This window comes from Antedon bifida, chromosome 10, assembly GCF_963402885.1.
Source record: "Antedon bifida chromosome 10, ecAntBifi1.1, whole genome shotgun sequence".
NCBI lineage: Eukaryota > Metazoa > Echinodermata > Crinoidea > Comatulida > Antedonidae > Antedon > Antedon bifida.
The window spans coordinates 13,149,253-13,177,186 of NC_136235.1; the positions used below are offsets into that span (position 1 = coordinate 13,149,253).

The 27,934-nt window shown below is 31.7% G+C and overlaps 2 protein-coding genes across 6 annotated transcripts in view; one reads left to right on the top strand and one right to left on the bottom strand.

The window, feature by feature from the left end:
* LOC144854143 (multiple C2 and transmembrane domain-containing protein 1-like) overlaps positions 1-21,774 on the top strand; it is a 71,651-nt gene extending 49,877 nt beyond the window's left edge. For 3 of the 5 annotated variants that reach the window (XM_078712034.1, XM_078712038.1, XM_078712037.1), the window contains 18 exons: positions 1,046-1,072; positions 2,359-2,535; positions 3,543-3,673; positions 4,190-4,376; positions 5,323-5,377; positions 6,119-6,157; positions 6,927-7,029; positions 7,607-7,709; positions 8,118-8,219; positions 8,553-8,627; positions 9,406-9,525; positions 9,983-10,108; positions 12,845-12,895; positions 13,308-13,322; positions 15,568-15,674; positions 15,862-15,971; positions 16,404-16,501; positions 17,968-21,774. In XM_078712034.1, the coding sequence (XP_078568160.1) occupies positions 1,046-1,072; positions 2,359-2,535; positions 3,543-3,673; positions 4,190-4,376; positions 5,323-5,377; positions 6,119-6,157; positions 6,927-7,029; positions 7,607-7,709; positions 8,118-8,219; positions 8,553-8,627; positions 9,406-9,525; positions 9,983-10,108; positions 12,845-12,895; positions 13,308-13,322; positions 15,568-15,674; positions 15,862-15,971; positions 16,404-16,501; positions 17,968-18,033 (1,692 nt within the window). In that variant the 3' untranslated portion in view covers positions 18,034-21,774. The remainder of the gene's footprint in view (positions 1-1,045; positions 1,073-2,358; positions 2,536-3,542; positions 3,674-4,189; positions 4,377-5,322; positions 5,378-6,118; positions 6,158-6,926; positions 7,030-7,606; positions 7,710-8,117; positions 8,220-8,552; positions 8,628-9,405; positions 9,526-9,982; positions 10,109-12,844; positions 12,896-13,307; positions 13,323-15,567; positions 15,675-15,861; positions 15,972-16,403; positions 16,502-17,967) is intronic. The other 2 variants (XM_078712035.1, XM_078712036.1) reach the window with 1 other exon arrangement.
* A 724-nt stretch (positions 21,775-22,498) lies between these two features.
* On the bottom strand, positions 22,499-26,115 carry LOC144854150 (large ribosomal subunit protein eL36-like). Its single transcript, XM_078712047.1, has 4 exons — positions 25,977-26,115; positions 24,008-24,099; positions 23,144-23,278; positions 22,499-22,731 (listed from the first exon to the last, which is right to left on the bottom strand). Exons 2-4 carry the CDS (start codon positions 24,095-24,097, stop codon positions 22,630-22,632), a joined length of 327 nt encoding a protein of 108 aa, XP_078568173.1. The 5' UTR covers positions 24,098-24,099; positions 25,977-26,115; the 3' UTR covers positions 22,499-22,629.
* Between the last annotated feature and the right edge of the window lie 1,819 nt (positions 26,116-27,934).

A 27,934-nucleotide genomic window follows, 5' to 3' on the forward strand; every position in this document is an offset into this window, starting at 1 on the left:
ATAAATCGTTGCATAAATGCTGATAGTATTAGACTAATATATGCATGGTATAATAACACACATAATAGCAATTAACAAGATTTATAATTATTAATATTAAATATCGAATTAAACCATAGATAATATTCAGTTCCATAGTTGGTTTGCTTGCTTGCATATTAAAGCTACAAATATTAGTGTAATGCTTGCTTGCTACTAATATAATATACAGAATATTAATAAAATATATGCCTCTATTATATTAATTTCACTTTATGTATTTTTCTAAATCAATATAACTCTTTCACTTATAAAGCACACAAATAATTTGATAAAACAAGAATTAAATTTTAATTTATTATCAATACTGTAAATACAAATTTAATATCTTTATAAAAAAAATCTATTATTGTAACAGTATCAAACCAATTTGGAAAAAATGAATATCTTAAAAATTGATTTATTAAAATTAACAGATCAATATAGGTCTATTGGTAATATTGTTCATATTAAAAAAAATTATAATTAAAATTATTTTAATTTAAATAGTTTAATAAAATCAGGTTTGTGGTACAGTACATGTCTTTCCAAAAATAATTGTCTCATATTTTGGTTTTTATCTTTTTTATCTTCTGGAGGAAATTGCTCAAAAGTTTAAGCTCTGTCTACACTATCAAACTAGTTGGACAAAAAAAGTGTGATGTGCAAATATGGTATAGTGATATACCAAAATATGAAAGTGATATACCGTACCCAAATATGGTAGTAATATGGCATCATCATGTCTATATATGGGCACATCACATTTTTTTGTCACATGTAAAGTTGATAGTGTAGACAGAGCTTTACTCCAGAAAAGAAAAAGATAAAAAAACCAGCATAAAAAAACCAAAATGTTGAAATATAGATTTTAAAATAACAACTAAAATGTTGAGACATACTCAACTTAATTTTAATTTACTTTTGTGGAAGAAACACATGGGTACTGCAAACTTACTTTACTTTCACCATGTAAACCTTTAAACAATAATATTAATTGAATACAAAGTGTGTTTGTTTATTACAGGCCTCTGAGCAGAGACGAGATAGTAAGGTAATAAATGCCGTCAATTTTTGAAACAGAACATTTAGCATGGAGTATTCTGCTGTTTTTAAGTATTTTTTTTACAAATATTTGTTGTTGTTCAAAATAGTTAAATAGTATGTATATATTATTTGTCTCTACTTGTATTATATTTTATATAAGTTTTATACAGTACTTAACATTTAATTGTTGGAATTACATGAAATAGTTTGTGGAAATTGATATTGGTGTCTGCCTTTTCTGAGTTGTTTTATATTCTTGTTTAGTGACCATACTGGCCATAGTGATAGTGTTAATTTGAATATATTGATTTAATTGGTCAAATAATAATAAATTTGAATGACAATTCATATCACATTGTTGATACTAAGTTAATAAAGAAGAAATAAAACCTTTCATTAGTTTGTCTTTGAAAGCTCTTGTCTCTCCTCAGTCCTTTATATGTTTCACTGAAAGGAGTAAATAATAAAAAAAGGTGTGTTCTTCTACTTTGTGCGGAAACTATTTAGTTTTAAACATTTAATTTCAAAGTTGAGGAAGTAGTATGGATGTTGTTTATGGTGACGTGACGTTATGACAGATGTTATTGATCTTCTTCTCAAATATTTGCTTGAAATCAGTGTTTAGTATTAAAAACACTGCAGTTTGTTGTAAGTAACTCAACACAGTTCCTCTAGGCTTAGGTTATTCTAAGTTTTAAAATGGATACATTAGTCTATAAAACCACTGTAATTGGAACCGCAACGGCTAATTCTGAACTTAATTGTGAAGATGTAAGTTTTAGTGATAATTTGTTGTGATAATTTTCTTAGTTCTTGTTCAGTATATAAATGTGTCAAATCTTCCCAGAAATGTCTATAACAGTAATTGTTATTAAACTTCAGAAGATATTTTTTTGTAAATGTTATTAATATTGTTAATATTGTAAAATGTTTTTAATGAATACATTTCATGATTATGTAAACATCTGTGGTTTTCATTTTATGTGCATTTTTGTATATTAAAACCATTGTTTTCATTGTGAGTTTTGTTTATTTGGTAGTTATTCAATATAAATATAATAGTTTTATTTGTTGTTATATATTACATTGTTTTTTTCCTCAATTCGTGAGATTGAAAATCCAATTTTTGTCTTTTGCTTTTCTATTTAATCAGAACTTTTTTATGCATTCAGATTAGAATGTTCTTGTATAAAATATCTGTCTAATTTCTATCTTTGTTTATGTCTAACTGTCTAATTTTATAAATTGATGTATTGCAACATTTATCAATTAATCATGTTTAATTTTTTCTAGTTCTTGGCCAAAAAATCAAAGCAAGAAAGCCAACGTCGCAAGATAAAAACACAAACATGGAGTGGAGTTGTGACGGTAACAATATTAGAGGGGCGCAACCTGATTCCAATGGATGATAATGGACTCAGTGATCCTTATATTAAATTTAAGCTTGGAAGTGAAAAATTTAAAAGCAAGGTAAATTTTGTACTCAAATTAATCTCCCCTTCCCATCCTCCTTATTCCCTTCCCCTCCTTCTTTTTCTCTCCTCCTCTTTCCCTTCCCTCCTCGTCTTTCCCTTCCTTCCTCCTCTTTCCCTTCCCTTCCTCCTATTTCCCTTCCTTTCTCCTCTTTTTCTTCCCCTCCTTCTTTTTCTCTCCTCCTCTTTCCCTTCCCTCCTCGTCTTTCCCTTCCTTCCTCCTCTTTCCCTTCTCCTCCTCCTCTTTCCCTTCTCCTCCTCCTCTTTCCCTTTCCCTACCCCTCTTTTCCTTCCCTCCTCCTCTTTCCCTTCTCCTCCTCCTCTTTCCCTTCCCCTACTCATCTTCCCCTTCCCTCCTCCTCTTTCCCTTCCCTCCTCCTCTTTCCCTTCCCCTACTCCTCCTCTTTCCCTTCCCCTACTCCTCCTCTTTTCCTTCCCCTACTCCTCTTTCCCTTTCCCTACTCCTCCTCTTTCCCTTCCCCTATTCCTCCTCTTTCCCTTCCCCTACTCCTCCTCTTTCCCTTCCCCTACTCCTCCTCTTTCCCTTCCCCTACTCCTCTTTCCCTTCTCCTCCTCTTTCCCTTCTCCTCCTCCTCTTTCCCTTCTCCTCCTCCTCTTTCCCTTCTCCTCCTCCTCTTTCCCTTCCCTCCTTCTCTTTCCCTTCCCCTACTCCTCCTCTTTCCCTTTCCCTACTCCTCCTCTTTCCCTTCTCCTCCTCCTCTTTCCCTTCCCCTCCTCCTCTTTCCCTTCCCCTACTCATCTTCCCCTTCCCTCCTCCTCTTTCCCTTTCCCTCTCCCTCCTCCTCTTTTCTTTCCCCCTTCTCTTTCCCTCCTCCTCTTCCTCCTCCTTATGTAAAAAAAAAATTAAATCTGTACATTCTGTACTGTACTGAAGAAACATGCGTCTCCTACCCATCTAATAGATGTAAGGTCTGAACCCACGTGGCACCCCCTTTTCTCTGTGAAAAACAAAAGATACTCTAACCTAAATTTATGTTATTTCAGGTGGAAAACAAAACGTTAAATCCTCATTGGATGGAGCAGTTTGATCTACATCTGTATGACGACCAAAGTAATATCTTAGAACTATCAGTTTGGGACAAAGACGTCGGTGCTAAGGATGACATAATGGGAAGGTACTTATTATTTTCAAACTGGCTCAAGAGCAGCCATCCCCATTTCTCGAAATTTCAAATATTACAATGCAAAAGATAGGACTTTAGCACTTCATTTTACAATTTTTAGGCCCTTTCCTCCTTCATGTAAAAATCCTTGATGTTTGCTATGCTGTAAAATCTATCAAGATTGCTTTAGAGTTGTTAATTTGTACAGAACTGTAATGTCTATACAAATATGTATAAATTATAATAGTAACAACAATTTGTTTATTTTAATTAGTTGGTATTTTAACTTAAAAATATGTTTAATCATGATTTGAATTATTGAAGATTATGACATCACTCAAACATAGTCACATGGCATGGTTTGAACCTTATACATCGGTTAATTTTTAATCTTTGAAATCAATAAAAATAATTGTTACTACCGTAATGCTGGCATGATTTTCAAAACATTAGACCCAGCTGAATATAAATCTTGGCTATGCTGTGTATTTTTCTGAAATGTTATTGGATTTGATTATTCTATCCTAGAGCTGCAATAGACCTAAATGAATTAAAGAAAGAGGTCACCCATAACATCGAACAGGAACTTGAGGATGGAGCTGGAATTATATGCCTTTTACTCACAATTTCCGGCACATCTGGAGGGGAGGCTGTATCCGACCTTTCAAACCATAAGGTTGACCCGAATTTAAGAAGAGATCTCATAGAAAGATATGTGAGTAAAAAAATATGTTACTAGCGATATAGACAAATGTAATGAAGATAGAAATACTGCTAGGGTGAAATACAGAAAGCCTGTGGGCTCCAAGATTCCTCACACTATATAATAATAGTCTGTCATAAATAGATTTTAAAAAGTAGTTTATTTTAGGTGACAAGATGTCACCAAGGGGTTGCACTTGGGGTATGCGCTCCCCCTTGGAAAGTGAAAAAATACACGGAGGAGTTTGAATTAAAGGGAAGAGGGCTTTCGTAGGTGTTTGCCTGCGACTAGACTAGCTTGTTCCTTTCCATCTATAAACATTTTATTGATTGTTCAAATTCAGTGAAGTGTTACTAACTTCATTTCATAAACCGTGGAGCTATAAATTGATTTAATTTCATAGCTCCATGCTGAAACAGTTTAATAAACTCTTTAAATATCGTCCTCATGAAACATTGTTAATTTAAATACTATGTTTCATTCTTATTTTTGCAATTAATAAGAAAGAAATTGAAACTCTTTGCGGAAATTGATATCGTGGTGTCTGGCTTTTGAAGCTTCTTGCTATTATCATTATACAAGTCTGTATTCTTAGTTAATTACAAAGTTTATCAATATAAAGTCGAGGTGTATTCGTCTCATTGTACTTTATACAGTGGCGTAACACAGAGGCATGAGGCCTCTGGTTTAGGAACCCTAAGTAGCCCTCCATAAGCTCTGATGCTCCTGGGTTTAGCCAGTGAGCGCTCATAGCCATTACGCTACTGATTATATACTATACCATATAAACGGCGAGAATTTATGATATGCTTTTTCCCTTAAAGCAAAACTAGTCAAATACGCATATTGAGTACACTACTACAAAACTTTCTGATTAAATAGAAAGAAATAAAAGAAGCCATTGCATAAAAATAATAATAACGCTCTTTAATGTATACATCATCATCTATATTCACAGAGCTTACGTGGGTCACTCAAGGATGTTAAAGATGTGGGCTGGCTACAAGTAAAAGGTAAGTTACTCATTAAACTAATTTCAACAAACAGAATATATTACTGTTTTGAGGTATATATACAAAATATACAGTAGTACTATAAACAAATATTATATTTTGTTTCTGATGATAGATTATTACAAACAGCATTCATTAGGAAGTAATGAAATAGAATAAATAAATAGATACATATTAAATAGAGTGCTGGAAATATTCATCTGTGTTGTAATGAATGTTTTGCTGGATAATATATTTTTGATGAATGTTGAAATAATAGTAAAACATCCTTTATTAATTCATTTTACTTTAAGTTTTCAAATCATTACAAAAATATGCATTATAAACAAATATCTTACCTATTAATCTATTATGTCTTTCTTTAACCTTGAGGAAAATGTTTTAAGATGATTACATCAATATCTACCTAATGTCGGTATCTTTGACTAGTTTGACAAAACAAGTTTGATGTGCCCAAATATGGTAGTGATATGACATCATCATGTCCATATATGGACAAATCATGATATTGATAGTGTTATACTGTACATAGCTCATTATATATATATTATATATATATATTGGGGTACAATGTTATTTAATTTCTTTTCTTGAAGCCATCTTTCTTGTCACCACCGACGGTGTCCTCTGAAATGATTTCACAACTTGTAGTAACAGTTAAACAATGACCTTTGACCTTACATGCCAATATCAATTCATTATATAAGCGTTTTATGCATAATTATGTTTTTTCTATTTCAGTTATTCGAGCGCAAAACTTGACAGCAGCAGATTTAGGAGGTAAACCCTTTCATTTGGACTTTGACATCATTATCTTTATGAAAATTCATCGCTCAAATTACTTGTTAAGAAATGCTAATATAAAATGCATATGATAATGGATATTATGTAGTAGAAAGAGCTTTGTCAGGCAACCGATAGCATTTAAATGCTAATTGTTTATCATTAAGTGGTAATTAGCAATTAATATCACAAAATGATTGTCCCATCTGACAAAGCGTATACTAATAGGATTTTGTATTAATAACAGTGTTATAGTTAATAATCGAGCGACTTTGTTAAATTTTATAGCCATTTTGTTTGAATATGCATTCAGTGAATGACAGTGAATCCTAGAATGGCATGATTTCCCCTGTGCTTTCTGTGTAGAATACAATTAGAGCGCATAATCTCATGGGCTAATATTTATACTAACGGCAAGAAGCCCTAGATTAAAGGTTTCAAAGCCGCGAGATTGAACTTGTTGAAATATTATGCTCATTATTTAAATAATATTATTATTATCATACTTTTCCAAAAATGAATAAGGCTCTTCATAGAATAGAAACCGTTAGTTACTCAGAAAAAAGTGTTTTAAGAGGTTTTTAAAATTGTACAGTGGTTTGTTTGTTTCTTTGATTGTCTGTTCTAGGCATATTTTATTCTTCGCTGATTTCTATAGATGTTTTACCAGCTTGTACAAAACTGGTTACTTTTTTTCTTATAGTTTTTTCAATAATAATTCAATGAATCTCTACATAAAATAAAATATGCATAAAATTGTTTTCAGGAAAAAGTGATCCATTCTGTGTTCTTGAGTTGGTAAATACTCGTCTTCAAACCCAAACGATTTATAAGACGCTGAATCCAGACTGGGGAAAGGTGTTCACATTGTGAGTATGCAAATTATCACCACATATTAAAAATAGATAGAGTAATACCCCGTTCACATTGCCTTCAACACTCTGAAGGAACTCCAGAGTTCACACACACAATTTTATATGGTGTGAATTAAAAAAAAAACAAATTCTTGTGTTGAAAATCTGCAATCTGCTCTTCATATTTTGGAACATGCAGGTGTTGTTTAGGATCAGATGGTAACCTTGGCCAAACATTACCCTAAATGTTTGCTTACTTAATGGTTTCTACTCGATGTAAATGGTGCGCTCAGGATACACTTGTGTTCACAGTGTTTAAAGTAAAAGGGGTATACTGTAATGTAATTGTTCTGCTTTGCCAACCAATTCATAACACTCCAATTGCAATGTCATTTCTCACAATGGGACAGCATTTTAAGTTCAATTGAAATTTCCCCCAAAAAACAGTAAAAACTATTATTTTCAATATTAATGGCAATATAACCCTTCCTTTATTGTTTTCTTTTAGCAATGTAAAGTATATCCACTCAGTTCTTGAACTATTATTTTCAATATTAATGGCAATAACCCTTCCTTTATTGTTTTCTTTTAGCAATGTAAAGGACATCCACTCAGTTCTTGAGATCACAGTGTATGATGAAGATAAACATGGTAGCCCAGAGTTCTTAGGCAAAATAGCAATACCATTATTAAATGTAAGCAAATTAAATTACATATAAATCAAATATAATATTTTAATGTTATGTTTACTCATAATATGATACTATACTATATAATATATAATTTTGATATTTATTGTACCTTGAAATACAGTCTTATAAACTATTTTATTTAACCTTTGACCTATGAATTTATGAATAATCTAATATTTATAATGCATGTTTTACAACGCTGTACATTCCTAGCACAATGTGCTGTGTGTATGCTCTCTACCTAGGCAAGACAAATATCAGTTACATTTACTTTAATGAAAATCAATACAAATTTAATCTGTCTGCTCAGTGAAGTCTGTAGGAATATAGTAGGGATAGTAGGTCAAAGGGCAAATACACAAAATTCAACCACTGAGTATAACTATTCAGGTACTTATGTTTATATTTTAGATTAAAAATGGAGAAAGAAAATTCTACTCACTGAAGGACAAGAAGTTAAGGTCAAGGGTCAAAGGAGCTCTTCTACTTGAAATGGAGTTCATCTTCAACCATGTATGTGTAAATGTTGTTTTAAATGAAAAATAAACATTTTTCGTTAAGAAATTTGCAAATATGAAAAAAACAGAAACTTAATTTTCAATTAAATTAACGATGTCCAATCATATTTTCTTCAGTTGCCTACCTTGTGTTTATACGTTAACCTGTTTTGAAATTATTTAGCAATCTTTTTTGATAATCATAGATACTGTTAAATTGTAGTTACTGCCTTAAAATAACATGTCTACATTTAAATAAACCGAAACCATGACGTTTATTAAAACTGCAGCAGAATAATTTAGAAATAACACCTAGATTTACTGTAATTGATGAATTTTTGTTTTTTAGATTAAAGGTGCAATTCGAACTGTAAACCCACGTGAAACCAAGTACATGGAAGTTGACCAGAAATTTAAGATCTCAGTGAGTAACACATAATATTATATATAATGATTTAATGGTTTTAAATTTATATAGCGCAAAATACAAATAGTCTCTATGCGCTGTTTAGCACAAGTGTGAAAATGAAAATGTTGATGTAAAATAAACCACGTAATAGCCTAAGAAAACCGAATAAATTGACCAAGACAACAGAAAAAAAGCCCGAAAACGGAATCTCACATCACCACACTGTTTCACTAACTTGTCAAGACAAGCTAGCTATTTATTCACAAGTGTCATAGTGATGTGAGAATCTGACTGCCCTGCCTAACAAACAATAAAATGTATATGAAAAAATAATGAATTCACACAGAACGAAACAAGTGAGTGTGTCCGGTATCTATACAATTTTAATTAATGATAAATTTGTATTCCTGCTTCCCGCTACATGGCAATTAGTTAGGGCCTGCTTGTAGATTCAGATGGGACATGAAACTCTCCTGCCTATGACCAGAAAAAAAACCTATGTGTATAAAAAAGAACAATACATGAAAAGAGTCTCCAATAAATCTGATATAGGCTTTTCTATGTTTGGTGCCATTCTTCTCTGTTAATGCTGGGCACATGTTGAAATGGTCTAATGCTGTATCATGAACAACTTATTGATGGATAGTGTACATTTATTTACCAATTTCCAAATTTGATGCATTTGTGCATCAGCTACTTTGTGCAGTTACTTTTAGATTTTTCTGTATCGTAATTGAAATGTTTATGACTGGATCGGATTCATGAGTGATTTTTTTTGTCTAATCTCTTTCAGGTTTTACAGCGCAATGTAAATCGTGTAACCAAACTTGTTGGAAACATCATTGACACAGGGAAGTTCATCAACAGTTGCTTTCAATGGGAAAGTAAACCAAGAAGTCTTACGGCATTCATTGTAAGAACATTGAAAAATAAAATACATCAGATTTTATTAATTAATGAGTTTTCTAGGATACTGTACATTTCAGCTATGTGTGCTCACTGACTAAACCCAGGTGCCCCGGAGCTTACAGGACCCCTGAGCAGGGCCCAGAGGAAGAAAACATACATTAAAATAGAGAGGCTAATAAAAAGAAAATAGCTAAAAACGGCAGAAGCCTCCAGCATTGGAGGGCCGCTAAACCAGGGGCCTCGGGTCTCTGCGTTACGCCACTGCTTTCTGCTTGCTTATATATTACTTATGAATTTATAGCACTTAATAATAATTATATATCTTATATATTAATTACATGACACTTAATAATGCCATTGTTGGAATAAATAACTTTATCAGACCAAAACATTTTATTTCAAAGTTGAAATTCAAGCCCGTGTTTACATGAGACATCATTTATTATATATTTATTTATTAGGCATATCTTGTGATAGTATGGAACTTTGAGCTGTATATGGTACCCATGGCTATCCTCCTCATCTTCTTCTGGAAATATCTTATTAATAGTATAATTGCACCATTTACTAAGAATGTAGAGGAAGATGTAAGTATTGTATTTACTTCTCTTAATCTATATTGTCGTCATTTTAATGTATTTCTAATATTTTTAGTAGTAGATATATACTTTGCATGCTTAATATCTATGCCATGGTTAATTATGGTGTTTTATTATAAATGTACTACAGTATACTGGCACAAAATGTGTTGCACAATATACATATTAATGTTTGCATGAACTATTATTACTTTAAGCATTAATATTCAAAAAATTTATATTTTTACACTTAAAGGAATCGTTACTGCAGTAACTACATATTTTGACTGCAGTAGTTAAAAAGTTCTAAATTATTGCATAATTAAACCATGGAGGTATCTTTTTTATACCTCCATGATTAAACAGACAAAACAAATATGTAGTTACTGCAGTAATTGCAGTAGTATAATTTTGACGTAGTCCCTAAATAGGTTCAAATACAACTAATTCAACTAATTTTTCATCATGCTTAATATTAAAGGAATTATTAGAGTTAATCAAATTAATTATAGGTTGAAGTGTTTACAAGCATTTTAAATCTGAAAGTGTGGAACATTGAATATCAAATTACATTCTACAGTGTCTTGAACAGTGAAAATAAAATAAGTGATGAAATTCCTCAACTTATAAAAAAAAAGTTATACAATCATGTACACCTACCAACTCTCACGCATAATGCGTGAGTCTCGCGCATGAGGGCCGATTTTTATGCTTCACTCATATGTTTTTATTTAAATTTAAAAAAAAACCATTATTTTGAAAATAACTTGCCTATTTTGAAGGAAAAATAGCCTAGGACTACACTTTATTTAATTAATTTGAGCATAATTAGCCTAGGCCTATGTAATTTTAATTTAATGTGTCGCGCATTGGCCACTGAAAAAGTTGGAAGGTATATCATGTGGATCAGTAAGGTATAATTACATAGGCCTACAGTTAACAGTTCTTTCTTTTAAATTTTGATATTTATTATTCCATATTTAGGTATCATCCTAATATAGCTTTATACACATACAGTACTTTATGTATTGTATTGTACTTTAACATTTAATTCTAAAACTTGTCCAATGGTGTGGCTTCTTATAAAAAATCTGCTTTTATTGTGTTCGAATTCTCCATATCACATATTGAAAAATTGCCCCATATATTTATTTAATCATGGAGGAAATATTTGTCATCTGGGTATTTCAAATAAGCTACCGGTAAGTTACTGTCAATAGTTTTCACAGTTACATTATGCACAATATCTTTTGTGATAAGTGTCCCTTTAGGCCTGTAATTAAACCAAAAAGAGTCTACTTACATAGTAAATTTATGCACTACACTATCAGGATGTTTTTTAGTATATCCAAAAAAATTGCACAATTTTTATTTCATATGCATCCAACAGCAAGCACAAACTCGGCAATTACAGGATGGATAAACTATTATATAATTTATCAGGCTTATAAACTAAGTCGCACAACCCTGGCACTAGGTCAGGATTGAACCCAGGACCTTGGGATTGGAAGGCAAGCATGTTAACCACCAAGCTACAGCTCCACTACTTTTGTGGGGGATGGGTCACATGAAATATCAGGAGACTGTGTATGTGATATGGAGAATGAAAACTATAGTATATTGCTTGTGTGTTTTTAACTGTTGTATTGGGATCTGCATGTTTATTGCTTCCAGGGTAAAAAGAAAAGGAACAAGGCAAAAAAGTCTCTCTCGCCTGAGGTGTCTGTGAGTGTCGGCAGTAATTGTTTAATGTGCATGTTTTTCTTTTCATTCTAGCTAACATTAATGATTGATGATCTTTATTCTGTACCATTTATCTTATTCATCTATTATGTTTACTATGTAAAGCATTTCAACTCGTTTCTTGAAATGTGAACATTATTGCATCACTTCAGGCTATTTTAATTTTTCTTATACATTCTGATTTAATTCTGTAACCATTTCTATCTTAACAGCGATGTTGTTTTTGCCAATTTTCATCATTTTCATCATTACACTAAGAATTCATTTTTCTTCTGACAATTTCTATAACTTTACAGACTTAAAAAATGGTCAATTTATTTATATATTTTATTTTTTGAGAATATGCAATTTGGCAAACAAAATCGACTTTTATTTTACATTAAAATAAACAAACAAAATTCCATTATGGTAATGATAAGCAGAATCATTTTTGTCCATACTGTTTATTTGTATACATCAAATTCATATAAAAACACATCTGTAAAAAATACAGCACTGAATCAATCAAAGCTTATGCCCAAACCGTATAAGTGGTCGTCTTTCGTGGGTCGCTCTCGATAGATCCGCACTTGAGCAGCGGTCGTTCGCTGGATGAAACCGCTTGCGAGCCGATCAAAACGGCTCGAGGGCGACTCAAGATATGTGAACGCTGTATATTAGTCATATCATTCTGTACAAACATGCCTTCTGAACAGTATACTATTTAGTAAGCAACAGTAATTCACAGTTCTGTTTTGACAGATTTTTAATACTGTCTCAATAATATTATATTATTAAAAACATAGACTTTGTACTCGTAAATTGATATGTTATTCACAATACATAGATATCATAGTGGCCATCTTCATTCCAAAATTACATTTTATTATATTCTCTATTTTAATCACAATATTAGATTATATTCTTCATAGTAATTTTTATTTTACCCAAAATATTTACTGTTATATTATTTAATTCTTAATAATAATAATTTTGCTAAATAAATATATTTTGTAATTTTAGGAATATGCCGACAGTGAAGATGACGATGACGACGATGATAAAGATTCAAAGGTAAGTCATGAATATGCAAATAATGTATTGAATATGCATGAGGTAGATTAATGCATGAGTAAACACACATTAATGTAAACAATGTGATTGTGAATGAAATGCACAGTCACCAAATATGTTCCCCTGTTTTGATGAAAAGTTTCAAATTATGCCCCCTCCCACCAATATTGTTTTCACCCTTCTGTAAAATCCTTTATTCTAAAATTTATAAATATCACAAACAGTTGTTATATTCACATATAAAACACTAAAAAAGTGCAAATACACTGAGAAATCATTTGTGATTTTTTGTGTTAATTTTTAAATGAACCAGATTGTAATCTAAGTTAAGTTTAGTCAAATTTACACATGCACGATTTATCGTTTTGAGGCATCATGTGACTTGTGTTTGTTTGTATTTGTTTACTCCTAGTCAAAGAAGAATAAGGTAAGGGTTCACTGTAATCGTCATGTCCATTTCCTCTTCTTGCAAATACGTGTTTCCTTAATTTTTTAAAACAAACATTTCATTTCATGCAAATATATTTCACTTGTTTTGATATATATATATACCTATATTTATCTTGCCTATATAGTACTGTAGTGAAACGTCTGTACTATTTTGTTATTTTTCCACTTTTTTTTGTTGATTCATGTAGTTGCCTTGACGAACTTAAGCTTATTGCCAAAATTGTGATCTTTACTATAACGCTCTAATTTTTAAAATAAAATTATATGTAATTCTATGTACCTGTATTATGTAAATCTTGGCGCTTATGCTCAAGTTTCTAAGCCCTTCACATTATTACTTTGGTCATTAGATCAAACATATAACTGGCTTCCATAATTCTGCAGCTAATCGCTGCAATTGTGTTACTAGTAAAATCTCTTGCCTAAGGACAACTCTTTATCCCGCAATAAGAAGTCCAACACACTACGCCACACGCACGATACTGTATGAACACAATAGCACAATATGGTATACTTCATGAATCCCTTTTATGGTATTTGTGGGTCTCCATTTTATTTGATGTACAATTGTTAAATCCAATCAGCCCGATTTTTAGGAAATTGCTATGTTTATGACCTAGACATCAAATATTGTGCAGAGTTTGATTGCCACAAATAGAATGGTTTTCAGTGCTATATAGCATGAGCATCACCAGGTTTTCTATAAAGTTTGAAACATATAGGTGACACAACATCTCCCAGAAATTCTTTGACTTTGATTCTTCATACATATACTTTCCGATTTTTATCTGCCTTTCATGGCCAATGGTGAACACCTAATAATAATATCTAAAATTCTATTTTCTATCTGATGATTTCATAATTACAACATTTTAACATTAATGTTTGAGGCCTAAAATGTCAGTAGTTATGGTGGCACCCACTGTTTCTGAGATTAAAATCTATGCCCAATTTAGCCAAATACAATACTTCTTCTTTGGTTATTGTTAATTGGAAAAACTATGAAAATAGAGGGTGTAGACCTGTCAACTCTCACACATGAGGGCAGATTTTTTGGTCTCATACGTGGCTATACTTCTACTAGAAATCCTGTTGCAATATATTATAAATTAAGTCATTTTATTTTGGCAAATGAATATTCTACTTGTCTTTAATTTTGCTTTGCAAATCTATTTCATGTTTTGTTCTGTCTCTTCTTTAATTGAATATTTTAAATTAATTCAATAACATACTCATTTATAATAATAATATTTGTTTGCCTTTCAAATTTCAATTGTGTTTATTTGTATTTGCTTTTGTTCTTACATTTCTCATAAAGCTTTATTATCCATAATAATATGATATACGGTAACACATTTTAAAAGCATTTCTAATGCACTTGATAAACATATGTTGCAAGCATTATATTGAGGTTGATCCCTATCAGGTTTATTTAAACAGTTGTTTTGTAAAGCTCTGTGTACACTTTCAAACTTTATGTGACAAAAAAATGTGATGTGCCCATATATGGACATGATGTCATATCACTACCATATTTGAGCATATCACTACCATTTTGGGCACATCACACTTTTTTGTCAAACTAAATTGATAGTGCAGACAGAGCTTTATAAATTACAAAATGTTTCAATGGCATATCTTAAATTGAATTTCATGAATTCTTCATATTTATAGGAGTAGGCTAGTTCCCACAAATTTCCGTGGCCCGAGGTAATACTTCCTGAAATGAAATTTATCTTGGCTTTCATCAACAATTTTACCTTAGGCCGCTCCTTTTTATGACAATTTTCAACAACAGCAAAATACTTTGGAAGGGGAACTACAGTAGCCTTGACTCATGTTTATAAATATTACAAATCATTATATTATGATTTACTCGCATTATTTATGGTGTTGTATATATATTTATATAGGCTAGAACATTGACAATTGTTAACTACTGTTTATATTTATTAATATGTATATACTTGTGAGTTTATGTATTATTTGTATCAATTGTATTAACATTCCATGCTATTGTTTATTTGTTAAAAAAATAATTCTAAATAGTTCATCTGTTGAAATGAACTTAGTTATACCATGCTGGAATAAATGGTTGTACAGTATTGTATTTTATTTGAATATATATCTATGCAATAAATAGTATATTAGTATATTATATTTTTATTAGAATATTTTGTTTAAAGTTCCTAAAATAATGCTATGCCCCTTATTTTTTTCAGGAAGAAAAAAAAAGCTTTAGAGAAAAGTTAAATATCATAGAGAAGGTTTGTCAGACAATTCAGAATACGTTAGATGACATCGCATGTCTTGGGGAAAGGGTAAAAAAGTAAGTTGATGAACTGTGAACTCTATGATCGTGAACAACGATCAATCGATGGTTCCCACACAAAACATGCACTTCTCTACATACTGTTTGCAAAAAAAATGTAATGTCACCATGTTTACCGGCAGAAAAAGTATTGTAAAATATTGTTATAAGTCAATAATATTGATATTATTTTCTATTTTTTCAGTACATTTAATTTTACTGTTCCATGGCTGTCCTTCCTGCTCATCTTTATCCTGTGTATTGTTACCATGGTATTATATTTAATTCCTTTACGATACCTCCTTATGGCATGGGGTAAGTCAAACAACTTGTAATATTCATTTATTGTTTTCTATTCGGTTAATGTTGCAAACTGTTCAATGCAGTGATTGCCTCATTTGAATGCCTACATTCATTGAAACAAACTGAAATCATACATTACATTATTGCAGAACAGAAATGGAGTTACTGCAGTAACTGCAATCAAGTCATTTTGATATATTCCCTAATCTCCAACTTCACCAAATAAAACCCAGCCAGAAACTATAACTTTTATAAGTTTCCCATGCACTCTTGAAAAACACTTACCTTAAAATATAAAAAAAAAAAAATAAAAAAAGTTAAGTGAAATATGCCACTTAAGTGTGATTGGTGAATACGGCCACTGGTGCCTATAATGGAGGAAAAGTATGTTTTAGCATATCTCTATCAATGATGTCACAATTTTGTACTCTTTTTAACTTGCAGGTATTAATAAGTTTACTAAGAAGTTAAGAGCTCCTCATGCAATTAATAATAATGAGTTATTAGACTTTCTATCAAGAGTGCCTTCAGATGATGAATTAGTAAGTACATGCTTTGCAGTAAGGCAATCTAACAACAGAATGCTGCAAATTAATTTATATACAAACATATCTGCTTACACTATCTTTACTATGTCTACACTATCAAACTTCATATTGTATGACCACAAAATGTGATGTGCCCATATATGGACACAATGATGTCATATCACTACCATATTTGGGCACATCACACTCTTTTTTGTCAAACTAGTTTGATAGTGTAGACAGAGCTTACGATTACCTGATCTGGCCAAGTTAGGGGTGAAACCCTAAGGTTGAAAAGGGTATCGGAATAATAACCCCATTATACCCATATCATATTTTGTTATATTACATAGGCTATGTAAATACGTGAACGTGATTGGTTGAAACTGCATTACATGACTACCGCTGCGAGGATCGTAAATTGTATATATCCTCGAGTACGATGATATTGACTGAGTAATTTTCGCGTAATTATCGTGTGCCTGTCATTAAACTTATAAAATCCAGCAAATCCTCGAGTAAGATGATATTGACTGTGTAATTTTTGTATTGCAACACTCGTTTAGCGATAAATAAACAAAAGTCATCTACTGGGACTAGAACTCTCGATGATTTGTCACAACGTTTCATCCGTTGCGCCACGCAACTTGCTTGAAGAAATTAATCAACTAAACTATTTAAACTATGCATACATAGCGCCCTCATTTGTTATTAGTCCTCCCTAGATGTGATGAAAGACCATTTGTGATTGGTTAATAATCACGGTAGTAATCTGGTACGCGCGGCGCGCTGAACATACGGTGATTTGGCTCCTCGGTCTACATGATAATAATATTATTATTAATGTAGGCTTATTGATGGAAATTCTTCTGTCAATTTAAACGACCTAGGCCTAAGTGAATATTTTATTGGCAAGGAATCATTAATTAGTAATTATCTGTATATTATTCTTCGCAAGGTAAGGTGAATGCAACGCCTAACTAGGCAGGCTTATTACAAGGAGGCCTAGCTACACCCGACCCAGCAGTAGATATTCAACTTGTTCGCTATGTAATATAACAGATATCGCCTTTTATATTTGGCAATTTTTCAAAAAAATCCCTGTACTGTAAAATGTAAGATTCGACAACCCCTTGGGAATGATATTATGTTCTCGGGGAATATATATTTCCCTCAGCTAGCGCTTCGGGAATATATATTCCCTCAAAATATCTGTATAATATTGCCCACGCATGGAATCAATTTTAGCTGATTTTGTGTATAATGACATAAATAATTATGTATAATTTACTAAAATATTTACTATTGCACCAATATAGAAAGCTATGGAAAATTTGTTCTTTACAAGTCCAAATGTCCAAACTTTGGTAATCTAACAAGAACCTGTATGGTTTTTGATTATGTATTTTGAATCAGTATATCTATTAAAATGTTATACATCAACCTAAGGTATTGTTTTTTTTTGGTTTTTTTTACCACAGCTACAATATCGAGAACTACGTCCGGAAGGGTTAAAAGGGGATGGGGTCAAGTTAAAGAAAAAATAACCAACAACTTAATTCACCAATGGACCAGAAGGGTTAAAAGGGGATGGTGTCAAGTTAAAGAAAAAATAGCCAACAACTTAATTCACCAATGGATGAAGATCAAAACAAAGAGTAATTGTGTTCCATGCTTTTTCAATCAAAGTACATACCAGAAGAGGAACGCATAGTATACAGGCACCATTAACTGGAACGAACTGACCTAATTCAAAGCATCCTGAGTGAACAGGGTTTAAAGGAAAGGCAAGGAAACCTGCCACCAAAAAAAGTAAAATGTATGCTTTGCATGGAAAACATCTGCCTTTAGTTCCTTTATAAATCATAGCTATATAATAAATATAATTTTAGTATATCCAGATTTTAATTAGATTTAAAATTAGATGTGGAATTTACATACATTATTTGCATATTGCCAATAATACAGGTGATACAAGAAATTTAAATTAAAATGCCTCATAATAAATACCTTGGAATTATTTATCATTAGATTGAAAGTTAAATTTCTATTTTAGAATTAAACTGTCAAAATCTTCTTTATTTTGTATTTTTCTTTGAACACACCAATTTTGATGATACATTACACACCAAAAAAGATTTACTGTATATGGTTTAAATTCTATTTCTGTTTTATCAGAATAATGATTGGTTTCTTTATGATAACAAGATAATTTTTCGCATTGTGCTAAGAATTACCAAACATGATAGTTTATCAATTTTGTTGCATAAATTAAATATTTTTGTTCATTTTGCTTTTTCAAAAGTTAAAACTTTAAAAATATGAATATTTGGGTATATAGATATACTGTGTCAAATCTCAGTTAAAATAATTATACAGTATTATGAATAAGCAGATTATTATGTTTAATATTTGTATTAATATATTAAGGTATTAAATATATGTTTATCAATCATAATATTTATAGTGCATTTACAATACCAAAAGATCCACAGAAATATTTCAAGTAAAAGGGTAATTTAAAAACAAGGGTGTAGAATGGAAAACATAAACATACTTATTTTAATATTGAATATTAATATATATCAATAATTTTATTATTGGTCTCCATAGCCTGGTATGTAAGTTAGGTGTAGGCAGCATTCACAGTCAAACCTGATAATAATTTAACTATAGTATGCCTAAATATGCACCAGGGATTGTAGGCAAGTCAGATAATTTTACTGTAATGTAATTTTACTAACTGATAAACGAGAAAATGGCAAGAAAATCACAAGGTCTTCTCAGTGTACTGAGCATTCAGTGACACTAAGGGCAAACATCTAACTTACATTCATAACATCTCTATGGCTAATCATTTTTATGTTTAGCACAGCATTGATAATATATATTATTTTCGTGGCAGTGCAATATTTGTTTAATGTTATCATTAATTAATATTATTTATAAATTGATTTAATACCAAAATAATAACATGAATTTTATTCAGTATTTGACAAGAGGTATTTGCATTTAAACTGGAAGTAAAATTGAACATTTTTTTATTTTGGCTATTGATACAGTTGTATGATTTGAAACTAAACCTTTCATTGAGAATATAAGTAGCTCATTGTTAGACCACCGAGTCATACAATACTTCAGATATTTATCATGTGGAAACTTGCAGTCAGTGGGGGCTTGTCAGAATTATTTGGTATATTGAAACCAGTGGTGTAGCGGCTATAAGCACTCACTCTGGCTAAACCCAGGAGCCCCAGAGCATGAGCAGTCCAATGCAACTGCCCAGCATTAAAGGGCCCCTTTGCTTCATGCGTTACGCCACTGATTGAAACACTATTATCTTAAAAGGTGTTTGTGGCAAAAAATATTACAGCGCCTGTAACAGTGAAGTGCATTTTCTGATTTGATCATTCATTTTTATTATTATTGCATCTTTATTGCATTTATTTGAAACAAGGGTATCGGAGAACAAAAATCGTAAAATTTCAAACGAACATTTTTAGTTCAGGATGAAATGTAAGAACATTAAATGAAGATTTATGAAATAATATATATATTTAAATATATATTTTGTTTGCCACTGGGAGAACATTGGATTTTCACGCAAAAATAATTACTTAGTGGAAAACAGGCTTTAGTGTCTTGTGCTATGGCCGAAGAGTAAAATCCTAGAGTGAGATTTCTTCCGATAATGATGATGTCAGCTATTGGTCAATACTGTAGAATAAAACACAAATGAAGTTGATTCAATGAATACAATTTCTACATTTTATACTCCCAATGGATTAAGAGATACTTTTTATTATTATTTACCAAATTCCTTGAGTTTTGTCTAATGTAAGCTTTATAATTATAATGTGCAATATTTTTAAGATTGTAAAATCTAGAAGTTTATGAATTGTATATAATTTACTGATTACGTTGATGATGTATAAAACATTTAATTATAATAGAAGGAGAAATAGTATCAATTATAATAGAACTATATTTCATATATTGGTATAAAATAAGTAAATTATCATTAACTTCACTTTAAGGTTGAATACAGTATTATTTATAGCCCTACTAAAATAATTAATCATCCATCGAAAACATTTAAAAAGAAATTGAAATTCACAAAAATTACATTTATAATTTGTTTGATTATCTTGTAATAGTGAGTGTTCGATTTGCAACTTAAGCTCTGTCTACACTATTACTGTTTATGTGACAAAAAAATGTGATGTGCCCATATATAGACATGATGATGTCATATCACTACCATATTTGGGCACATCTTTTTAAAACTAGTTTGATAGTGTAAACAGAGCTAATAATAGATTAGAACCTAATATAAATATATGGTTGAGTTATATTTTAAAGACAACTTAGTTTATTTTGTTGCTAAGGAAAATGCACGAGATTTATATTACACAATTAGGTAATATTATTTGTAAATTATTTACCATTATTTTCAGTGTCCTCCTAAATAGGGAACTAATAATGCTAAAGGGCCCAGATCTGGGTGGGTGCTTTAATTATATTCTAAGTATTTCTTATGGGACTGTATACAAGCTAGGAATAAATGTGGGAAGTAACCAGCAACTCACAGCCTACTGTACACAGTGTATGTCCTCACTTCTCGAGCAAGTAAAAATAATAGTTTTCATATGCATCCACTTTGGTGCTCCACACATGTCCTCAAAATGTCTTGAAATTGAACGCTTGAGTAGATACTGTATGGACAGACATTAGTAAAGTGGTGTTTAAATCTTTTTCTCAGTATATGAGTTATACAGTATAAACTACATTTTACCAAGTTATGCTATAAAAAAGGCTGCATAGCATGTTGGGCACTTTCTAAATGTCCTGTTTTGTACTGTGTATTTAAATTGCTTGAAAGGTATATACACTTTTCTATATATAAACACATTTTCTATTTTAAACATTATGTAGTATAAGAATAAGTATATGAATTAAAGTAGTGGATATAGCTATTGTAAGATCTTTAACATTATCTTGAAATCTTTTCTATAAAATTTAGCTATTTAAGAATGTGTTAAGAAACATATTTTGCAATCTTTTCTATGCTATGTGTAAAGTTGATACAATTTCAATGCATTTTTAGAGTATTTACTGTATGTATTATTCCAATCACTTTGAAATATCTGATAATTTGTACAAAATGAGTTATGAACAATTCGGTCAGGTTTCTTTTAGATTAGAAATACTATATTATTATCAGGCAAGAACATGTTATGATATTACTTTCTATTTTTTCACTGGAATAATAAACAATAATAATGGAATTGTTTCTTTTTTTTTCATCTGTGCAAGGAAGAGTGACGTTTCACTCTTCCCTGATCTATGCAGTAGTTGGTAATTATTTATAAAGGAAATTCTCTGTAACTCGGTTTAAAAAGGGAACAAAATCATGTGTGATGCCGCAAAGCAAAACTATACAAACAGCATCGTGTTGAACTAGAAGAGAGCATCACAAACACCTTTTCATTTAGTTTTTGTTTGGATGTCTGAATTATCACAGCGTGATGTCACCGAATTAAACACACTGTTACTTTTTATTTATCAGTTTCAGTATTTTTTCCAATAAAACAGCAATTTTAAGTTGGCCTAAACAGCTGTTGTTGTTTATAGCAACGCTGGTTTACTCTGTTTGTATTACCTATTTATAATATGGTACAGTTATTCGTCATGTTAATTGGTCCAATCGGTAAATTGGTCCATTGGTAAATTTGATAACCAACTACCAGGTTTGACAGCTTTGTTCTTGCATGGGAATTTCCACCTCTCATAGGACAATTCTAAAATGTAAGTAAAAAGTAAAAGGACTGAGCCCACCTTTAATTTAATGTTTATTATTTATTTTGTGACCTCCAACATTTTAGATACTTGGCAAAATATTGTAGGTGCTATCGTGCAAACAAACATACAAAGCAAGTACTATACTTGGCAAGATAGAATTAATAATTCCATAACAAATATACAATAAATTGGGGCAAACAACACAATAGATATTTTTCTTATATTTAATTATCAGTTATCAATAGTATGGCGACAGATTTACACATGTTTGTAGTATTCTTGACATTGTGTCAAAGTTTATAGTTGTTGTTATAGAATGTTCCAGTAATGTTCAAAACAATTTATTTGGCATCTCCTCCCTTTGCCTGTTGTGCTTTCCTCTGTGCTGCTAGTACTCCTTGGATTTCTTCTCGTTTTCGCCTTCCACGTACTAAACTGCCCAACTGAAAGAAATTAAATGTATATTATATTATTACTCTCGCTGATGAAGGGCTGTTTTACTTTAGCTTTTTGCTCATTTTATTTTTGTCTCCATTGAGATCCAGCCACTGATACCCACAGCATTGTCATTTTTTCAGTAATTTGCCTTTGGATTTATATTAATATACAATTATCAATATGATGGGAAAAACATTTTGAATTTAGGATGGTGCCCATTACCAATTCCTGAACTGAACACAATGCATTATGGGAATTTCCTCTTACTGTACCCATACGCCAACATTTTAATATACAATGCCACGGTTTCATTCATTGTCAAAATTTGTTTTTGAAATCGATCGATATCTTAACTCATCTTTTTTCACTACATTTAAAAATTATACACAAAGTTTCACTGAAAGCGTAACAACTTACCCTCTTTTTGCAGAATTTCAATGCACGTTTGTCCTTACTAATCCTCAACAACTCCATACAACGCTTCTCGTATGGTGCAAATCCAACAACCTCACGAATCAAGTCTCGCACAAACTTTACATGCTTTCGGGGATTCTGCAAATAAGCAAATATACTCATTAGAAAATATACAATTTGGTGACTCCCAAAACAGAATTTTTTAGGTACAAAAGATGCCCAATTCCTCCCTATTTAATGTCCATTTACAGAAAATTAGACATTTACTGTAAGCCAGACCAACAGTCTCCGGTTAATTTTTTAGACTGACCAGTATAGATATTTTATTTGAATTAATACGAATACATGAAGAGATAAATGTTGTTAATAAACAAAGATTTCAACCTCTTTGTTAGGATACTGAAAATACACAAACATTATAGTGGCAGATAAGATTTTATAATAAAAGGTAGGAGGCAGGTGATCCTAGGCATTATAATTATTGTTATGTCTAAAGATACGGTAGCGTATCCATACTTCTAAGCATTAAAGGTATGGTAATTATAGAGGGCGCTATGTAAAGCATAGATGTTAATCAAATAGGTTATTTTGAAAATGGTTTTCTGTAAGCCAGCTGTGTGGCAAGGTGGGCTTGTGATGAGGCTATGACTTGGGGGTTGCGCGATCGATTCTCTGCTTGACGATTTTATTTTTTAATTCAAGAGAGATTATTTAGGGGGTTAGGTTTTATATTTAGGAATGTAATTTTACCGTACCTTTAGCAAACGGAAGTTAGGATACGGTACCATATCTTTAGTCACAGCATATAAACTATAATTATTGACTTATTCAGGACTTATTTACTTTACTAATGCGTATTATACTTACTCCTTTTTTTACACCTTTTCGAGAATTAACATTCTTAGTTGTCTTGTGTCCTTTATTAAGTCCTACACACATGTCATGTCTGACAGCCATGGCTAAAAATTAACAAGACTCATTTGTTTAAAATAATAAAGAATCAAATTATAGGCAGTTTAGGTTTAAAGCCCTATTCACAACGTGTTTAGATTTAATTTAAAGTCACAAAATACATTTAATGTAAAAATAAATACTATGCTCCTTGACTCTAATCAATTAAGCGGCCTGCTATAAATCCCAGCATGCATTGCGCGCAGATTGATATTTTCATTTTTCACAGATTTCGATCAATCGTGAAGGCCAAAACAAATGGAAGAATCGTAACTAAGGCTAGCCTAGAGGGCCTAGCCGAGCTGTAATCTCTACTGTTAAAAAAAGGGCGCTAGTTCCGTTTCGCACCTGTCATTTATTTCGACTCCAAATTTGTTAAGAACCTTTATCGTGAGTACCACACCTTAGAATTAGGCCTCAAAAATACTTTATGAAGGAGATCACACAAAAAGTAACAAATAAATGCTTTAAATTGATGAATATACAGACGTGTTTCTCGCACATCGGTTCCATACGCTATGTTCAATGTTGTTGTTTCTATGGAGTGCCAAAAGAGCAATCATAATAGAGGGCTAAAAACTCAATATAATGCGTATATTTAATTTTTTTTTTTATTTTAATCGGTATATAAAAATATATTACAAAACGACAGTCAAAGACTGAAATGAATTGTATACAAATAAATAAAAATTAGCTAAAATTGCTATAAAAATAGAAACATCTTATTAATGCATTTATTGGTGAAAATTACGTTCAATTTGAATATATTTTGTCAATGTCAATGCAACAAAAATGTTACTGTTGATACTGTACATGGTTTTCGCAGTTTTCGTTAACTTTTAAGAATGAAAATCGACAAGTTCATCATCATATTACATGCACTGTAGTTTTTATACCTCAATGATCTAAATAATATTCCTCTTAGTCTTAGGCCTAGGCTAGGTAATGATGCTGATTTAGGCCTAGGGTTTTGTTGCATTGACAAAATATATTAAAATTGAACGTAATTTTCACCAACAAATGCATTAAATATACGCATTATAATATATTGAGTTTTTAGCCCTCTATTATGATTGCTCTTTTGGCGCTCCATAGAAACAACAACATTGAACATGGCGTATGCGAAATTGACGAACCAATGTGCGAGAAACACGTCTGTAAATTCATCAATTTAAAGCATTTATTTGTCACTTTTTATGTGATCTCCTTCGTAAAAGTATTTTTGAGGCCTAATTCTAAGGTGTGGTACTCACGATAAAGGTTCTTAACAAATTTTGAGTCGAAATAAATGACAGGTGCGAAACAGAACTAGCGCCAAAAAAAGTGTAGGCCTACCAATGGACCATGGGTTTAAAGGTCAGGACCAACGTATTTGCAAATACTCAGTCAAAGACTATTGATTGGGCCCCTCAAATCTGCCTCTCTTTGTATGATAGATAGGCCTACTGTAGGCTAGGACCTATCTAGCTACAGTAGTAGGCTTGGTTGAACCCGACCAGATCATTATCCGTGCCAACTAAAAAACTAGGCCTAGCCAAATGCAAAGCACTTTACTTTCCAACCTAGCTAGGGCGGATAATTAGGGCTAATGCTATGTTCAGCCACTGATTAATGTTGCTGTGACTTGAACCTAACTCAAAGAGTATGAATTTTCGCCATAGTTTATAATATAGGCCTAGGCTCCATGTAGGGCCTAGCTAGGCTAAGCCTTAACCAGTTCAATGACTTTGAAGGTACAATAAACAAGAGTAATACTAATACTGTTACAAAAATAATTGTATTAGATAACAATTAGATATATATTCTTTTTATGATATTAATCAAAGTTTATAAAACAGAATGATTTCTTGACAAATTTACGATTTAAATTATATATTATACATACCTCCTCCCGTTCTATTTCGGATAACAGGAAGAAAAGAGGGTTTGTGGGAAAGCGAAATTTACCTATGACCTTTAATGTCAAAAACAATGCCATGTGCATGTACCACGTGGTGTGTGCTTCGTTAGAAAAGAGAGGGCGCTAATACTCACAACGATAGAGGGGGTGTGTCCGATCCTTCAGAATTCTGCGCACGATCATTTAGTCCAAGAGCATTAGGGTTTGACCCGGACATTTCTGGTAACAAGCTAATTTTTTCAGGAAAGGTCCAGAACTATGATTGGAACATCATACTAAAAGTCCTGAAAAATCCTCCTTGTGCTCTCCGAGAAATCCAAGATGGCGTCCAAAATGGCTGCCATTTTAATTAGTCTATAACTTTGTAACCGCTTGTCATAGAGTATTGATTTTGGTGTTAAATAGTTCACAATATATACATTCCTATTTGCTCTAACAGAAAAGTTTGTCAAAAAATGGCCGCTACTACAGTTTCTGGCAGTTTGACCTTTGACCTGGTCTTATCATATCTCGGTATTGGCTTGTCATAGAGAATTGAGATTAGGCCCAAATTGTTCAAAACATGCATTTTTTTATTTGGTGTAATGAAATATTTTATCCCAAAATGACCGGAAGTGAGGTTATTGACCTCTTATTGACCTATTCATATATCTTTTACAGTATCTCAAGAAACATTTGTCGTATAGCGTTACTTTTGGTGTCAAATTGTTTGGAACATATACATTTCTATTTAGTCTAATTGAACAGTTTGCCCTAAAATGCTCGGAAGTAAGTTAATTTATTGAAAATTTAAAAAATCAAAGAGCTGCATAGGCAGAGTATATGAATACTGTAGATAAAATCAAAATCAATGTTTTAACTCTGCATTAAAACATGTTTTGGGCATAGCACATCATCAGGTAAAGTGAATTGTTACAAAAAGAAAATATTAAGTCAATAACTGTTGACAGTGGCTAATCAAAGTTGGTTTAATTAAACAAAAAAATGGGTTATTCTGCAACAAGTGTTACATTTTATTGGGTATGAACTATACTAGACAAGAAAAAAACCAAAATAATCATTTATTAAACTTTGATAGAACAAAGAATATTGGTAACTCTTGTTACAAAAAATGGACATGACCAAAAAAAAAAGGGACACGTTAATTGAAATTCTCATACTAGTTGAAAAGTTATTGCTACAAAATGTCACCCTAATATGTAGATGTCATGAATACATTTTAAATGCTTTATTCGTCTGTAACTCGCGTTTATTATTAGTGCTTTTTAGGGAATGTATAGACTTTATGATACTGTGAGAATGAAATTGTCAGGTCATACATTTCGCATGGAAATGCCCAATTGGCAAACACTATGTACATGGCATATATTATACTCCGGATTGTCAAAAACAAATGTTAAAGACCATTTTATTTGTAAAAATAATGCCGGTTAGAGAACATTCATCACATTTTTAACTGTTTAAAGATGAAAACAAATGAACGTCATAACTGTTTTGGGCAAACATGCAACAACACCCATACAGATGATGATGATATGATGTGAAAGAAGCAACAAACACCAAGATGTTGAAGATGCAACAAACACCAAGATGTTGAAGATGCAACATCAGATGATGAATGACTGTAACAGAATGCTGCTGATCAATCTTACAGTGATTTAAAGACCCTTATTTCGCATATTTTCAATATATAATAAATCCTATATAGGGCATATGGCGATAATTTGTTCATCTTTAAACAGTTAAAAATGTAACTGGGGGACTAGCTCAAATGGTAGAGCGCTCACTTAGCATGTGAGAGGTACCGAGATCATTGCCCGGGTCTTCCAATCTATTTTTTCACGGATTTCTGCAAAGGACCAAATAAAATCAGAATCTGAAAAAAAAATGTCTATGCATGCCGGGTAAAGAGCGTTGACGCGAAATACCTAGGGTGCATTCTC

Bases quoted from the DNA above. Each gene is read 5' to 3' on its own strand.
- LOC144854150 (XM_078712047.1), bottom strand. From the start codon at position 24,097: ATGGCTGTCAGACATGACATGTGTGTAGGACTTAATAAAGGACACAAG. The intron at 23,279-24,007 runs GTAAGTATAATA...GCTTATTTGCAG, and splicing joins GAAAAGGTGTAAAAAAAGGA to AATCCCCGAAAGCATGTAAA. The intron at 22,732-23,143 runs GTAAGTTGTTAC...AATTTCTTTCAG, and splicing joins TGAAATTCTGCAAAAAGAGG to TTGGGCAGTTTAGTACGTGG.